Source organism: Schistocerca piceifrons, chromosome 3 (assembly GCF_021461385.2).
Source record: "Schistocerca piceifrons isolate TAMUIC-IGC-003096 chromosome 3, iqSchPice1.1, whole genome shotgun sequence".
NCBI classification, from domain to species: domain Eukaryota; kingdom Metazoa; phylum Arthropoda; class Insecta; order Orthoptera; family Acrididae; genus Schistocerca; species Schistocerca piceifrons.
In genome coordinates, this window is record NC_060140.1 from 122,038,791 (window position 1) to 122,057,872 (window position 19,082).

General features: G+C 40.4%; 1 protein-coding gene across 1 annotated transcript in view; it reads right to left on the reverse strand.

The window, feature by feature from the left end:
- Positions 1 to 19,082, reverse strand: part of LOC124789333 (alanine aminotransferase 1-like) — a 79,070-nt gene that overhangs the window by 50,471 nt on the left and 9,517 nt on the right. The window contains exons 2-6 of the mRNA XM_047256651.1: positions 12,663 to 12,752; positions 12,436 to 12,544; positions 12,201 to 12,331; positions 11,900 to 12,013; positions 11,672 to 11,801 (exon numbers count right to left, since the gene is read on the reverse strand). Of these exons, the coding sequence (XP_047112607.1) occupies positions 11,672 to 11,801; positions 11,900 to 12,013; positions 12,201 to 12,331; positions 12,436 to 12,544; positions 12,663 to 12,752 (574 nt within the window). The remainder of the gene's footprint in view (positions 1 to 11,671; positions 11,802 to 11,899; positions 12,014 to 12,200; positions 12,332 to 12,435; positions 12,545 to 12,662; positions 12,753 to 19,082) is intronic.

Consider the following 19,082-nt stretch of genomic DNA (forward strand, 5'->3'; position numbering starts at 1 on the left):
ATAACTTTAGAAACAAATTTTAACCAAAAACAAAACAATGAAGAAGAAAAAATAGTGAACTAATAGCATGACAGAAAGAAGTGTTACATTGTCTTACTACTTTAAGGAATTACTATATTCTACGAATGCTGAAGCATGGGAACTAACTGAAAACCAAAATAAGAGGAAAATGGGATGCCTTCAAAGCAAGAGATTTGTTTAGCACTAAAGGAACAAGCCAACAGTAAGACATCTGGCAATGACAACCTGCCAGCTGAGCTTATTACATGTGGTAGAGAGCATCTGGTTAGATGCATGCACACCCTGCTCTCAGATAAATGGATACAAAGAGTCATCCCAGATGACTGGAATAATGATGTAATGTGTGCTATTCATAAGAAAGGGGACGTAGTGGACTTCCTGGAATGTGCAAACTATAGGGAAATTACATTACTGAACACCATGTATCAAACATTCTCCTCTGCTTTGTGTCTATGTAAAACCCTTTACAGAAAAGGCAACTGTTGCTGCATAACCTGGGTTGTGAGTAACTGAATCTACTTTCCCTTCTTCCCTTTCTTTCCCCTCTCTCCTCCCTGATGAAGGAACATTTGTTCCGAAAGCTAGGAACGTAAATTTTTGGTTCTGTTTTTTGTGTATCTATCGGCTGTACTGAGCTGAGGTAAGTACTGGCCAGCCCCTCTATCTCTTTGTTAGTATTTGTTTCACATCTTTATATGAGATTTTCCATTAATCATTTAGATCACCTATATGGTCCACATCCTTCATTGTTTGTTTATCACTTACATCTGTCATCTTAACACTCTCTCTTCTTCAGTGTTTTAGATATACATAAATAAATATTTTCGTCACCAACTGTGCTAGTTTCATCTTCCTCCTATTATCTTGTTCCGTTTATAGTCCACTTCTCTTTTTTTGTTTATTGATTTATTTATTTAACATTCCATAGTTTTAATGTTCGTTATTCGCTGTTTTCCAGCCAACAATCTCTTCCACACCTACCAGTATCATGCATTTCCGTCGATTTCGTGTTGCTGGCGATATTTTTGTGCCATTGGCTATCTTTCTCTGCCACAGGAAAATTTTTTTGGGACATTTCCGCAGCACGCGCGATCTCTGTTTTTGAGCAACGTGTGTTCTTTTCCCCTGATCTGGACATACTTGCTTGGTCTGGTCAACTTTTTCTGTATTTTTCTTATTTAGTGGTCTTCCTTTGGTATTGAACATTACCAACACAATTTCTTTCTTTCTCGTCCTTCCCTCCATGTTTTATTCCTTCTTATGAATACTATTTTTACTTTAGTTATTTAATTTCCCTACCCACCAGTTACCCACTATGTACCCTAATCCTATATCACATTATTTACATTCATTCCGCAAACATGCATTCACCGTAGCCAAACTGCAATCCCACATACTTTTCCTCCGGTCCTGCTTAACCTTTGGAATTACCCCTAAAGGACTTACCTTAAAAGTTCCCATCTCTGGGTGCAATTCCTCCTTCCACCAGTCTCTCCTGGACTTCCAGAACCTTCGATCCTTAGCCCTTACCCAGCTTGCCCTGAATCTCTACACTACTTCATGTAACCACCACTCCCAACAGCTCCTGTCTCTCTTCAAAGTCCTCCACCTCTCAAACCCTTGCTTGGAGAACACACTCAGGAACATCATCCTAGAAGCCAGCTGCAAACTTGAGTTCCATGCCACACACCACCTGAAGAAACTATCCATAGTGCTAGTGCAACACCTAAGAAGTGGGGTCCCTCTCCCTATACCTCACAAACACCAACCACAAGAGAACCTTCAACAAACCCCCCTCATAGCCAACAAACCTAGCCTAGCCACCCTACTCAATCTCCCCATCCCAGCACATACCCCACACAGACCAAATCTTAACTATACCCACAGTCAAATGCCACATATCACCAGTCCCAATTCAGTTCTAAACCTCTCATCCATATCCCTCTCTCCTCCAGAGACATCTGTTCTATCAAAAGGCTTAACCTTTAGCCCCACACCTAAATTCAACCACATTGCCCTGGTTAAAGATCTCCTCTCATTCACCCGGAACCTCAACTGGAAATATCACTTCACTACCCAAACACAGCCCCCAAATACTAGACCCAGTGTTGAACCCTGTCTAGAACAGTTCCGACCGCCTTCTCAAAGGGATCCTCCTCCCCTCCCTCCAAAACCATCTCTTGCAGACATTTCAGGAATTCCTCACATCCAGTGTTGCCTCCCAGTCCTTCTTGAAGAACATCCCGACAACCCCCCAACATCACTCCACCTGAATCCCGTGCCATTAAAGATCTAAAAATAGACCGCTCTATTGTCATCCTCCCGGCAGATAAAGGTTCCACAACTGTCGTACTTGACCGTGTGGAGTATGTGGCAGAAGGACTGCGTCAACTCTCCGACACCTCAACCTACAAGGCTGTTACCCAGGATCCCATTCCCTCCATCCAGACTGAGCTGCAGAAAATCCTAAAAATCCAAGGTCCCTCACAAGGCCTCACAACGGCTTCCATAGACTTACTCACTCCACCTGAGCTACGTACCCCTACCTTCTACATTACCCAAAATCCACAAAGAGAACCATCCTGGCCATCCCATTGTAGCAGGCTTCAAAGCCCCAACAGAACGTATCTCAGCTCTGGTAGACCAGCACCTACAACCTATCACCCGCAGACTCCCATCCTACATAAAAGACACAAACCACTTCCTAGAACGCCTCAAATCCATTCCCACTCCTCTCACACCTGAAACCTTTCTTGTCACCATAGATGCTACATCCCTTTACACAAACATCCCACATACCCATGGTCTCTCTGCCCTTGAGCACTACCTCTCCCAACGCCCACTCGAAGATCTTCCAAAAACCTCGTTCCTTATCACCAACTTCATCCTCACCCATAATTACTTCACTTTTGAAGGCCAGACCTACAAACAAATCAGGGGAATGGCCATGGGAACCAGGATGGCTCCGTCCTATGCCAACCTCTTCATGGGCCGCATGGAGGAGGCTTTCCTGAAGACCCAACAGCTGCTTCCCCTGGCCTGGTATAGGTTTATAGATGACATCTTTGTGGTCTGGACTCATGGTGAAGAAACACTCCTTAATTTCCTCCATAACCTCAACTCCTTTTCGAATCTGAATTTCACCTGGTCCTTCTCCGAAACCCAAGCCACCTTCCTGGATGTTGACCTTCATCTTGTTGAAGCTCACATCCACACCTCTGTCCATATCAAACCCACAAACAAACAACAGTACCTTCACTTTGATAGCTGCCATCCATTCCACATCAAACGCTCCCTTCCCTACAGCCTAGGTATTCGTGGCAAACGTATCTGCTCCAGTGACGAATCCCTCAACAATTACACCAATAATCTAACCAGTGCTTTCCTCTCCCACAACTATCCTGCAGACCTTGTCCACAAACACATCTCCCGAGCAATACATTCCTCCCCATCCAACAACAATGTTCCTACCCCAAGACCACACAGAAGCATCCCCCTTGTCACCCAATATTATCCTGGCCTCGAAAACATCAACAAATTACTCCGCCAGGGATATGACTTTCTCAAGTCAACCCCTGAAATGAGATCATCCCTTGACAACATTCTCCCCACACCACCCAGAGTTGCCTTCCGTCGCCCCCCTAACCTCCATAACGTCCTTGTTAAACCCTACAATATTCCCAGACTACCTTCTCTACCCAGCGGTTCCTACCCCTGTAACCGACCCCGCTGTAAAACCTGCCCCATGCATCCCCCCCACAACCACCTACTCCAGCCCCGCTACTGGTAAAACATACACAATTCAAGGCAGGACCACGTGTGAAACTACACGTCATTTATCAACTGACATGCCTGCACTGCACAGCCTTTTACATCAGTATGACAACAACTAAACTGGCTGCGCGCATGAACGGACACAGACGAACTGTCCGCCTAGGAGATGTCCAATACCCAGTAGCGGAGCATGTCCTCCAGCATAATTCTAGGGACCTAGGAACCTGCTACACTGTATGTGCCATTTGGTTTCTCCCACCCAACACCAGTCCCTCTGAACTGTGGAGATGGGAAATTGCACTCCAACACATCCTTTCATCCCGCCATCCCCCTGGACTGAACCTACGTTAAACAACCTCATTCCCATTTACTCTTCAATCTTCTCCTCTTTCCCTTTCCTCTTTAGCCATTCATGCATCTTTTCATCCTACATAGTTGTGTTTATCTTTATACTTTATACCTCTTTACTTCTGTATGCATCCTCTTTGGTTTGAAGCTGGCACAGTACTTACAGTAGAATATCTTTGGCTTCCCTCTGACAACCATGCCTTCATCCTTGCTACCCTCCCTGTTTTCCTTTCCCTGTTGCTTCATAACTTGGGTTGTGAGTAACTGAATCTACTTTCCCTTCTTCCCTTTCTTTCCCCTCTCTCCTCCCTGATGAAGGAACATTTGTTCCGAAAGCCAGGAACGTAAATTTTGGGTTCTGTTTTTTGTGTATCTATCGACTGTACTGAGTTGAGGTAAGTACTGGCCAGCCCCTCTATCTCTTTGTTAGTATTTGTTTTAAAATTTTAATACATCCAGTATTAACATATGGCTCAGAAAGACGGACAGTGACAACAGTGTGAAAAACTAATTGGATGTTTTGAACAATAGATGTTAATCAATATCTATGAGGTGACTTATGAAGATGGAGGGTGGTGTACACGATATGATTTTGAACTTTACAGATTGTATGAAGATCTTGAAATCATGAAGTTCGTTAAAATAAATGACCCAAATGGGACAGTCATGTTTTTTTTGCATGGTGCCAAACCCAGTGGGATGAAGCAGCAGGGGGAAAACCAACATGCAAGAAGGTTTGTAAATTATTGGTGTGGGACGAATGGAATGAGGTTACAGAGCATGTCTAGGCCGAACAACAGCAGCAACAACAACAAGAATGATCCCTCCTTCAGCCTGTTGCAGGATGTCTGCTTTCAGATGTTTCATGTTATACAAGCCAATGGCCACCTTTCACATGGAGCATAAAATGTTATTAATCTGAAAAGTCAATGGACATCTAATTGTGTTATTGACATGCAAATTCCACCTTTGTCACCGATGTAGAGCAGTCGTATGGGTGTCTGAGCCAGGCACCAGCTGCGGAGGTCCATAAACAGGAACATTAACTGAATGGTTGTCGAGGAAAAGCTGTTCATTGGTGCTTGATTCATGTGAGATGTCAGCTGCTCAACAGCTGCATATCTATTCCCCCATACACATGTATGCGGCTGTTATTCACCCCTGTCATCTATGGCCCATGGTGTACCGTAGCAGCCTTGGTGCCAGTTTTGGATAGCACCATTTTCCCAAGCACAGTATACTTTAATCACAGCATCATACAAAAAGTTTAAAAATTTACTCGTTTCGGAAATCGTTCTACCCTTGGCCCAAAAGCCAACGATGATGCCCTTCCGGATGTCAGATAAATCACTTCATTTCTGTATTATGACAACAACTGCACTGTTTTCCGCATCCCCCTTCAACAACACACTTTATATACCCTCCACTGCTAGTGCTGTCACCTACTGTGTGTGTGTGTGTGTGTGTGTGTGTGTGTGTGTGTGTGTGTGGGGGGGGGGGGGGGGGGGGGAAGTCCATTGTATGCTGATGTCTAATATTGGTGATGGTCACCTTAATGCAGTGGCGGTGAGACAGTGTACAATAATGCACTTATAAGTTGCTGTTCTACATGTTACAAGAGTTACGAAGTTCAGTTCCTTTAATTACAACATCCTCATTTTTCACAAAAATAGGAATCGTAAGCCGTATTCTGACATACAATAATTATAAAATTTTCACAAAATCTTGCATTTCTGTAAGTTTACAATGTTTTTCCAAACCAAGAAGTAAAAAGAATGCCACAATGTTTTTACATTTCATACATATCAAGGTGCTTTTCCTACACAAACACAACTCTCACATATGATTGCAGTCTATGGTTGCTGATGCCAGTAGCTTCCCACGTACACAATTCCATCAGCAGCGTCACATAACTAAAATATCTTTCTGCCATAGTTTGTGGGTTTGGTGTATCCTGGAGAAAGTCGCACTTTCACAGAATGAAATAGCTGTTCAGCAACTGTGAACAAATTAGGAATTCTCCTGTTTCTACATTTGTCGAGAACCAGTTCCCATTTATAGTGAATCGATGTAAGTTTGCTATCTAAAGATTGATCTTCACAGCTGCACCTATCATCAAATCTATTTACTCAGATTATGGCTTTATATGTAGGATTTGCCTTTCCATTAAAAAATAAGCCTCTTAAAGGGACAGCCAAACTCTTCTCAACCCCAGCACACAGTAAAAGTCAAGAAAACCCTCCATTTTAACGCGTGAAATGTTTCTCCATGTTTTACCATGAGGAATCACCACTTTTTGCCTTTTATATTTGTGCAGTTTATGACTTCATCTAGTATTTCCTTCGACATGAAATAGTCACAGACATCCTTAAGTTTACAGATTTTCAATACACAAACTAGACCAGTTGCCTTCTTTAGGATAATGCGAACAAGTGTACAAGAACTTGCAGGAGGATCTAAAATTAAATGGTTCCATTACGAATAATGTATGTGATGGCATCTCCGAGTATTTGATGTGGAACTTCAATTTCAGCCGCCAATGAACTAATATTATCTGAAGTACTGTGCTCTTCCAGAACATTCACATCAGTATGAATGAAGTTTAATTCTTCACTACGTCTATCTTTAAAAATACTTACTTCTTCACATGAATTGGCTACTTCACGCCACTGAGTGACAACTCTTTCAAAATTATCTGCAGCTGTACATACTGACTTTGTCCAGATAAATCCATAAAAAAAAATAAAAAAATGCATGTCACTACCAACAGGTGATGCAAAACTAACAACTCAAGATGGTAACAATACTGGCATTGGGGCAACATACAAACTAAACTAACTGTGACAGTAACAATAGCAACAAAGAGCAATGATACTGTGCGCCAATACAGCATGCGGCTGCAAAATGCTGGAAGATATACTGACCTCTCAAATACAAGTGACTTATTTTTTCCTCTTATAAATAGCATTACCGCTGTTGCTAACATAACTGCCTCTACCATAATTATTGTTGAATTAATTGCTGCTTGTAAACAAGTGTAGAAGTCGATGTGGAATGGAGAACATGTTCAACTGTAAGCGGGAGGGGGGGGGGGGGGGGGGTCTTTGAGGCCCTGCATATGCATTAACAGTATTTTGCAAATATTTTGAATTGTACAAAAACACTGAAAAAATTTAGCTCAGACTCAACAAGAGGGATGTCAAAGGGTAAGCGGGAGGTTGCTGGAAAGGACTTCGAAATCAAGTCAAGAATTACAGGATATTTTAAAAAGTAGATTAGATTAGATTAGATTTAATACTAGTTCCATGGATCATGAATATGATATTTCGTAATGATGTGGAACGAGTCGAATTTTCTAATACATGACACAATTAGGTTAATTTAACAACATACTTAAGTTAATATAACAACTTCATTTTTTTGTGTTTTTTGTTTTTCTTTATTTTTTTATTTTTTTTATTTTTTAAATATTTTTTTCTTAATTTATATCTAAAAATTCCTCTATGGAGTAGAAGGAGTTGTCATTCAGAAATTCTTTTAATTTCTTCTTAAATACTTGTTGGTTATCTGTCAGACTTTTGATACTATTTGGTAAGTGACCAAAGACTTTAGTGCCAGTATAATTCACCCCTTTCTGTGCCAAAGTTAGATTTAATCTTGAATAGTGAAGATCATCCTTTCTCCTAGTATAGTAGTTATGCACACTGCTATTGCTTTTGAATTGGGTTTGGTTGTTAATAACAAATTTCATAAGAGAGTATATATACTGAGAAGCTACTGTGAATATCCCTAGATCCTTAAATAAATGTCTGCAGGATGATCTTGGGTGGACTCCAGCTATTATTCTGATTACACGCTTTTGTGCAATAAATACTTTATTCCTCAGTAATGAATTCCCCCAAAATATGATGCCATATGAAAGCAATGCGTGGAAATAGGCGTAGTAAGCTAATTTACTAAGATGTTTATCACCAAAATTTGCAATGACCCTTATTGCATAAGTAGCTGAACTCAAACGTTTCAGCAGATCATCAATGTGTTTCTTCCAATTTAGTCCCTCATCAATGGACACACCTAAAAATTTGGAATATTCTACCTTAGCTATATGCTTCTGATTAAGGTCTATATTTATTAATGGCATCATACCATTCCCTGTACGGAACTGTATGTACTGTGTCTTATCAAAATTCAGTGAGAGTCCGTTTACAAGGAACCACTTAGTAATTTTCTGAAAGACAGTATTGACAATTTCATCAGTTAATTCTTGTTTGTCAGGTGGATTACTATACTTGTATCATCAGCAAAGAGAACTAACTTTGCTTCTTCATGAATATAGAATGGCAAGTCATTAATATATAATAAGAACAACAAAGGACCCAAGACTGACCCTTGTGGAACCCCATTCTTGATAGTTCCCCAGTTTGAGGAATGTGCTGATCTTTGCATGTTACGAGAACTACTTATTTCAACTTTCTGCACTCTTCCAGTTAGGTACGAATTAAACCATTTGTGCACTGTCCCACTCATGCCACAATACTTGAGCTTGTCTAGCAGAATTTCATGATTTACACAATCAAAAGCCTTTGAGAGATCACAAAAAATCCCAATGGGTGGTGTTCGGTTATTCAGATCATTCAAAATTTGACTGGTGAAAGCATATATGGCATTTTCTGTTGAAAAACCTTTCTGGAAACCAAACTGACATTTTGTTAGTACTTCATTTTTACAGATATGTGAAGCTACTCTTGAATACATTACTTTCTCAAAAATTTTGGATAAAGCTGTTAGAAGGGAGATTGGACGGTAATTGTTGACATCAGATCTATCCCCCTTTTTATGCAAAGGTATAACAATAGCATATTTCAGTCTATCAGGGAAAATGCCCTGTTCCAGAGAGCTATTACACAGGTGGCTGAGAATCTTACTTATCTGTTGAGAACAAGCTTTTAGTATTTTGCTGGAAATGCCATCAATTCCATGTGAGTTTTTGCTTTTAAGCAAGTTTATTATTTTCCTAATTTCAGAGGGAGAAGTGGGTGAGATTTCAATTGTATCAAATTGCATAGGTATGGCCTCTTCCATTAACAGCCTAGCATCTTCTAATGAACACCTGGATCCTACTATATCCACAACATTTAGAAAATGATTATTAAAAATATTTTCAACTTCTGACTTTTTGTTCGTAAAGTTTTCATTCAATTTGATGGTAATACTGTCTTCCTCTGCTCTTGGTTGACCAGTTTCTCTTTTAATAATATTCCAAATTGTTTTAATTTTATTATCAGAGTTGCTGATATCAGACATGATACACATACTCCTGGATTTTTTAATAACTTTTCTTAATATAACACACTAGTTTTTATAATTTTTGATAGTTTCTGGGTCACTACTCTTTCTTGCTGTCAGATACATTTCCCTTTTCTGGTTACAAGATATTTTTATACCCTTAGTAAGCCATGGTTTGTTACAAGGTTTCTTACGAGTATATTTAACTATTTTCTTGGGGAAGCAGTTTTCAAATGCATTTACAAAAATGTCATGAAATAAATTATATTTTAAATTGGCATCAGGTTCACGGTACACCTCATCCCAGTCTAACTGCTGTAGGCTTTCCCTGAAATTCGCAATTGTTAAATCGTTGACTGAACGTACTACTTTGGAGGACTGTTTAGTATTGCTGAATGGAGCTATGTCATATATTGTAACTAGCTGTGCACCATGATCAGAAAGACCATTCTCAACAGGCTGAGCATTTATCTGGTTAAACTTATCTTGGTCTATAAAGAAGTTATCTATCAGTGAGCTGCTATCCTTTACCACCCGAGTAGGAAAATCAATAACGGGTGTCAAATTGAAAGAACCGAGTAATACTTCAAGATCATTTTTCCTATTACCCTCTTTCAGAGAATCTACATTGAAGTCCCCACAAATAATAATTTGCTTCCCCCTGTCTGACAGATAGCACAACAAGGAGTCCAAATTTTTCAGAAATAGATGAAAATTTCCTGATGGGGACCTATATACAGTTACAATTATAAATGTCCCTTTATTTAATTTAAGCTCACAGGCACATGCTTCTATACGTTTCTCTACACAAAACTTTTTTGTTTCTATACTTTTTGCACAATGATGACTTTTGACATATATGGCAACTCCTCCTTTCTCCATATTTTCTCTCACTACATGTGCAGAGAGCTTATATCCACTTACATTTACCTTATCCATATCAGTAACAATGTGATGCTCAGACAGGCATAGTATATCTATTTCATTCTCAGCTTCTAAATCTTCTAAACAAACCAGAAGCTCGTCTACTTTATTCTTTAAACTCCCAATATTTTGATGAAATATACTTACATTATTTTTAATTATACTTTTATGAGAACCTTTCCTTATTCTAACATTTGCAGTACTCTCCTGTCTGAGTTTCTCATTGTGCTTAGGCTTAAGGGCCTCCAAGGCCCTGTGTATACATTGTACGGTTAATTATATACATGTTAGGTTACTGTACTCTAACTATATTCTGAATATCAGAGCAGTATGTGGCTATCAGTTTATCTGTACCACAATTACAGTAAACGAGACTAACTGGCAATGAACAGTAGTTCACACAGTGCCTTAATGTACTGAAGTGTGTGAACTGCAAATTTTGTGTAGAATACAACCACTTTTAACAGCCAGTTTCAATGGAGGCGCAGTTACTAAGGGCAATCTGAATGTTTACTCCACATTAGGCTACTGCAGAACAACACTGTGGTTGTACACTGCCGTCAATTGGTATTTGGCATCTTCAATATCTGATCTGTGTACACAATGTCATGCATCTGACCTTTTAAATCCCTGAAATTTCTGTAGTTATGAACAGGCTAAACATTTAACGAGTGCGTAATTACACATATTTAATTATCTATAGTGGTCCAAAACAAGTTAATTAAATCTAACAATAGTGTTTTTCTTTCTGTGAAATACACTGTCTCGCCAGATCATGTTTGTATCAAATACGAATTAAATAAGGACTGAAAACCGAGACCTCAAAAGAAGTTTTGCCATAGCATCAGAACTATCTGATGTCTGATCAAATTTTAAATTAAATGAAACTGATGTGTTACAGAAATACTACAGTGATGCATGATGGTAAGAACAATACATCTCAGAATTCCAGTTACAGCTCAACAAAACATTACAATGCAAACATACAAACTTCTAGCATGTTTTAAAAATCCACTTACAACCTGTACCATCATTCTTTGTGTTACACTAATCCAAAATCCAGTCTGTTCTGCATGTTACTGTCCAACAATATACCATCCTCAGCACAACTGAATATTATAAAAATTGCTGCACAGACGAGTCATGGGTTTAGCTTAAAAGGTACGTCTGCAATGTGAATATTTGGAATTAATTTTTACGAAAATGTCAAGGCACTTCAAGTTAACCATGTGATAGTGTTTCCTGATATCTATTATTTGTAAATTTATGAAAACTGGCTTGCAAAATTTCTAAAAGTATTATTTTCGAATGGTCTTACCAGTTGGATTTCCAGGATTGATAACCACAATGGCACGAGGGTTACACACTTTTCTAGCCTCAGCTATGGACCGTTTCAGTTCAGTTACATCTAAGCCCCAGCCCTTGTCTTCATCAAGGTAATATGGTACCTGAAATATTTACAGTTACTCGCACGACTAACGTGGATATAGGTCATAAAAAGTACTTGACATTCAGAGAATGTGAAAGAAAAGTCAATTATACTGACCTGCGCCATGTTAAATTCAGAAAGAGTAGCAGAGTACAATGGATACTGAGGAATTGGAATCATGACACCAGGTCTCTTCCCATTTACTTCTGCTATCAATAACTTCATCACTGACTGAAACATTATTCAAAACACGTAAGTAAATTGCTGCTGCCTTTAGCTATTGTCAACTAAGGGAAAAATTATTTGTAAAACAAGGTAAGCCAATTTATGACTACTGTGTTCAACAATAACACTGAACTCCACTTATAATTTGTTACAATTCAAACAATTTAACGAAAAAGATAGGCTGTTCAGTCACCTTTATGCCTTCAGAGGCACCAGCTGACAAAATAACATTCTCCCAACAGCTTGGAATACCATCTCTCCTCTCTATGTATTCAGCTACATGTCTCCTGATAATTTCAATTCCCGGAGAATCAGAATATGACCCTTTAAACATAGAACAGTTGAGAAAGAGCAGAAATCTGCAACGGATAAAATGCCATGGGCTACAGCAGCCAATCCAATTTATTCAGTCTTGAAGTAATACTAACCAACACTGCTACCTCTGCAACCAGCCAGAATTTCTTTTGCTCGACACTTCACATCACTGGGATACTTAGGATCATCAAATAATACTGGATAAGAGACCAGAGAAAGCACCTGAAATAAATAATTCACTGAAAGGACAACATATATATACACCATATGTCCTGTATTACTGCACATGGTGATTCATTTTAAAATTTTCTTATGATTAACTCACAGTTACAAAACTCACCTGCCTAATAAATGTAATAGGCACCTGTCCCATGGCATGGCAGTCACCAATGTTAGCTTTAATAACTTCAGTAAATGGTTTCTTGACACCCTAGAGACACAGAAGCAAACAGAGGGTATAATACAAACAGAGGATATAATACAAACACAGAAGTTTCTTACAATTTGAAAATTCTTAACTGCAAAGCACCCCACAGCCTTTATACAGTTGTTGTGCTTTCAAGCAGACAGACAAAATTATGAACATTCTACAATTTTGAGCATGAAAAATAAAAGAAATGAAATAGTCACACAAGGTGGTGGTTAATAAGAATATTGCACCCATAAAACTGTTTTCAAAAGCTTTTTAACACAATCAGTAGTTTTATTGTGTCCTCCTGTAAAGCAGTTTCATCCCATACAGATTATGCAACAGTATCAACCTATGCAACAAGTGCAAGTTGCTGAAATTTCTGTATTTCAAGAGGAGGGCAGTATGAGAAATATGCGAGAGAAGTTACAATGAAAATTTTGTTTTGGAATGTATTCAAACATTCTCTTCCAGCACAAGTTGGTTTGAGGCTGTTTATTTATTACCCTCACTTGGGCTATCTGAGTTGCCCAATCTAAAGTTATCGTAATCTTTGGAATCGAGAAAGCTACAGATATTTGCTGATTGAGTGCACAGTCCATGTTTGTAATCTTTTAATGTTAAATTGCTACTCACCGTATAGAGAAGACAATGAGTTGCACACAGGCACACAGGCACAACAGAAAGATTGCTAAACATCTAAGCTTTCACCTCAGCAATGTCATGTGGCTTCTATTGTGAAAACCTCATCATGACAGATTATCCATCATCTTTCACCATAACACACTATCCACCAAACAACAACGTGATTAGCCAACTGCTGCAAACATACCACCATCCAGTCAAACAAGCCTGTGCTGTGGTCCGTTTGATTACTCAGTTTATCTTAGACTGCATAACTTCCCGTGAGATAGTATAGTTAAGTCATTGTAACTCCGGGTGGGCAGGAACATTGCTAGGTAAATAGACTGGTGGCCAATCCAAATTAAAGCAAGAAACTATTATTCCCCCTTCCTGCAACTAATTCGTTATATAATCAGGCAAACTGGTTGGCATTCTGGTCAATGGACAACCACGCCAAAGATGACACCAGGAAACCTATGAAATGGGATAGTGTTTGCCGAGTAGTCCCACGTCCACAACCGATGTGTACACAGTGACAGACAGTGCAGTGTGACACAGAGAAGACTGTCTACCACACTCTCTGCAGTGGAGGGCCATGGGAGGAATGGAAGCAGGACAGTCACAAACTGATGCGGGCTTGTGGCTTAATGTGAATCGTTCTATTGTTTTTTGGTGTGGCAACAGTTTGTAAAGACAAACTATATCCCAATGACCAGGCTGGGCTGATCATGTGTAACATCAGAAAGACAGAACAGTTATTTGGCTGTAAGGGCATGATGGTACCCCCGTAATACTGCACAGCAACTGGCATCTGACCGCGCTGCATCCATGGGACATGCTGTACCAAGGCAAATGGAGTACAGAAGGCTTCGGCAGAGTGGTCTTTATTGTTGGAGATCTGCCGTGTGTGTACCTCTGATGTGTTTTCACAGAAGGGAATGTCTGGAGTGGAGTTGTCAACATGCTACCTGGACGGTCAAACAGTGGGCCAATGTTTTCTAACAGACGAGTTCTGATTTGGTCTGGACAGTGATTCTCAATGTATTTGCATCTGGATGGAATGTGGAACATGATTCTAGGACCCAACCATTGTGGAAAGAGAGTGATATCGAGGATGAAACTTAATGGTGTGGGCATGGATTATGTTGACCACTAACACCTCTTCATGAAATTGTGCAGTTAAACAGACAAGGTTTAACTGCTATCAAGTACCATGACAAGATCTTGGGACCTTATGTGCAGTTGTTGCGAGGTGCTGAGGTCCCAGACTTTGTACTGCTGGATGATAATACTTGACTTCATTGTGCTCACTCTCCCAGTCTGAATCTTACAGAGCACATCTAGGATGCACTAGGGACATGGGTTGCATCACGTCAGCATCCACCAACCTCTCTCTGAGACTTAGCAGCTCTGCAAGAAGAATGGATGTTATTGCCTCAGCATATGATTGATGACATGATTCAGAGCAGTCTCTATCATTTGTTAGGCCTTTATTTCTGCCAGACGTCGTCACTCCATACTGAATGCATTCACCAGTTGTCAGAATGTGTATGTAAGTCCGTTATGTTGGAAAAAATAAGAACATTTTTGTCTACTGTTACACATGTTGCAGTTATTTACGTTCTGAATTTTTTTTTATTGTTTGCACTTTACTATCACCTGATTATACTGTTTTGTGGTAAAACATAGGCAACCTTGCAAAATTTCGGTTTGTTGCTTTAATTTTGGACACCAGTGTACATAACCACAACATCCACAAGGCACGTATCAACAAACGACTGACTAAAATCAGATGGTCAATGCCTTGAATTCCACACACAAGAACCAAGAGAGAATACAATGTCACATCACCATTGGGGATTTGCAAGCAATGTCATCAGTGATGATGGCTGGAGGAATATTTTGTTAACAAATTAACCAGCACATACACAAAAATTTTAATGCTTGTGGGTAGCAGATTGTATTTCAGAAATGCTGATGGGCATTGCTGCCATCTGTGCAAATACAGAGAGCCATATAACAACACCTCTAAGTGCCAACTGCTGGTTTATCTAGGTTAATTTTAGGCCATCAGATGCAACACACACACATTCAGTTGTGTGTAACAGTCTGTAAGTAGAAATCAACATCACCTTCAACAGAAATATCTTCTGGTAGCACAGGAAATTTAGTGCTATCTGTTAAATCATATAATCGCATAACAATTATATATTACACATTTCTGGAGACATACTGCAACTATTTGTTCAAATCTTCTAGTAGTTTTGTCAGCAGCTACTTTCTTCCTTACTTTGTGCATTTTGTAACAATATGGCATCAGATTTCTGTACTGTATGAATGTTACAGTATGTACACTTACTTTTTGAGTAGTAAAGCCCAATACACTGTTCTGGATGGCGAGTGTTCATAGATGATAGTAACATTAGAATTGCTCTATATACATGTGATACGATTGCTCCAGTAAACTGTGAACATTAACAATCTCATGGATAGGATGGATGGTAAGAAGGTTGTTTGTTGGTGACTTCATTGTCAATGGGAAAGTATCATCGTGAAGTGACCACAGGAGAACAGATTATTTACGGAATTCCTAACAGGACAATAATGACAGCTCACTTTAGTGGTGAGTCATTCTTTACTAAAGTGGATGGGTGGTAGAAACTTTCCTGTAATGTTAATAGCAAGATGCTTGTCTCAGTCACATTAATGAAATATCTACATGTAACATTGCAAAATGACATGAAATGGAATTAGAAGCTATGGTCAGCTGTAGCAAAGAGAAATGACCAACTACAGTTCATTAGGAGACTTCTGAGAACGTGTAGCACACCTGCAAAAGTGACTGATTACAGAAAACACGTGACATTCTCGATTACTACTCGAGTGTGTGATACCTACCAAATTAGATTAAACAATGATCCCAAAGCAATTCAGAAGCATGATTTTTTTGCTTCAATTCATACGCATATAAATGCTTCATGAGCCAGACAGTAATTCCTAGGTAGCATAAGGCGACAATTTCAAAAAAATTGGTAGGAAGTAAGTTTAGAGAACAAATTTTTCAGGGAGACCACCCAACCAGCGGTAATGCTCAACTGTTTCTCTCTGGTAAGGGCAAAATAAGGGAGACTAGGGCTCATACCAAGGGATACAAGCAGTCTATCTCCTCTCTATTCATCAGCAGAAAAAGAAAGGGAAGACTAGCAATGGTACAATTAAAATGGATTTACTCACTGATGTAATTAACCACGCAGCACATACCCCAGGTAGTTCAAGTGGTCATGCAGTGCCACAAGACTTGCCAGCCCATGGCCAATCGTACATTAAGTTTTGCAGTCTATTTCACAGAGGTACCAGTAGAAGGTTCAGATGGTGCAGCAATTTGTGTGTGTGTGTGTGTGTGTGTGTGTGTGTGTGGTGGGGTTTTAGGGCACAAAACATCTAAGGTCATAAGCACCCAGTATAGGACCATAGAATGCTGGGACCACAAGGGTAAAAAAACCGTTGCGAGGTCCAATACAAAAAGGAAGAAAAAACAAATCTAAAACATCAAGATGTTACGGAAGAGTATCTAAAAGACGTTGACACGACACCGGAGTCACCAGGTAGAAATCAAATCTGTTGTGTCATATTACTGCTATTTAAAAAACTTAAAACGCAAGCCACAGCTCGCACATCATCCGCTAAAATGTCCGGCAAAGCGGGCAGCAGCCTGATCCTGAGACGTAAGTGGCTAAAATAGGGGCAGAGGATCAGAAATGTTTGACTTAATTGCTGGCTACAGAAAGGACAGCTGGGTGCAGGGTCGCCTCTCAACAAGTGGCGGTGACTAAAGCGGCAGTACCCTATTCGCAACCGGGCTAACATGACTTCCTCACGGCGAGACAGCTGAGAAAAAGTCTACCAGGCTGTTGGGAGAGGTTTGACTTCTCTGAGTTTGTTCCCATGAAGGGAGCACCAATGGTTATGCTGAAGTGAAGTGATACACCAACAGAGAAAAGTACAAACATCTTACAAGGTAACAGAGTAAGCGGTGGGCCAACCGAGATGGACTGTGGCCTTGGCTGCAGCGTCATTCCCAGGCACACCAACATGGCCAGGAACCCACATGAATATCACTTGGGCTCCACCATCCAGGAACAAATGGAGGCAGTCCTGGAGCCATTGAACGATTGGGTGGACTTGAACGGGATCATCTAGACTCTAAAGGGCACTGAGGGAGTCAGAGCAGATCACACAGCGAGTGAGCTGGTGCCTCCGGACATAGTGAACAGCCCGATAGAGGGCAAAAAGCTCTGCTGTACAAACTGTGCACTGGTTGAGAAGCCAGTATTGAAACTTATCATACCCGACAACAAAAGCACAGCCAACACCTTGGGTGTACATGGAACCATCAGTGTACAAAAATATGTGATCGGCAAGTTGTGAGCGAAGTTCGAGAAATTTGCAGCGATAGGTCGGCTTGGGAGTCTAATCCTTCGGGGATGAGCTGATGTCAAAACGAACATCAACCTGTGTCTGAAGCCAAGGTGGTGAAGGGCTCTCCCCCATTTGGAAAGTGGCAGGAAGTGTGAACTGCAGCTGCTGAAGCAGGTGACTAAAGTGGATGCCAGGAGGCCGCAGAGAAGAAAAGTACATCTCAGTGGCGGTCACGAATTTCAAAAAAAAAAAAAAAAAAAAAAAAAAAAAAAAAAAAAAAAAAAAAAAAAAAAAAAAAAAAGAAAGGTCAAAGGTTGGGTGGCCTGGCATGGAAGAAAGCCGACACGCGTACCTACTGAGTAGGATATCGTGCCAGTATGACGGTGGTAGTTCACCGGCTTCTGCGTAGAAACTCTCAACTGGGTTAGTAAGGCACCAGAAGCGAGACGGATCCCCAACGGCGTAAGATAGATGGCCGTGCAGAGGAGTAGACAATGCATCCATAATCCAACTTGGAGTGAACAAGAAATCGATAGAGCAGAGGACAGTCCGGTCAGTTCCCCAGGGACCAGGTGCAGCATGCAGCCAGGTAGGACACATGGGGAGACCAACTGAGTTTCCTATCAAACGTAAGCACTAAGAACTTTGTTGCATCCACAAACGGAAGAGCATTTTGGCCCAGTCGCAAGGACGGTGGAATAAACGCCTCGTACCGCCAGAAGTTGACGCAAATGGATTTGGCAGCAGAAAAGTGGAAACCATTTGTGATACTCCACGAATAGAGATGGTCCAGACAACACTGAAGACAGTATTGCAAGAGACAAGTCCACTGGGAGCTGCAATAAATAGCAAAGTCGTCAACAAAATGAGAGCCAGAAATGCCAGCTGGAAGGCAGTCCATAATGGGGTTGATGGCTATGATGAACAGGACAACACAGTACGGAGCCCTGAGGCACCCCATTCTCCCGTGAAAAGGTGTGGGATAAGGAGGAACCCACACATACCCGGAAAACTCAGTCTGTGAAAAATTCCCAGATGAAAGTGGGAAGATGACTGCGAAGGATCCATGTACACATAGTGCGTAGAATGCCTGTCTGCCAACAGGTATGATAGGCTTTCTCCAAATCAAAGGAAACGGGCACTGTTTGTCACTTCTGCAGAAAATTATCCATGATGAATGTCAACAGGGTGACGAGATGATCAACCGCTGAGTGGTGCTTTCGGAACCCACACTGAGCATTAGTGAGAAGATGGTGTGACTTCAGCCATCACACAAATTGACCATTGATCATGTGTTCCATCACCTTA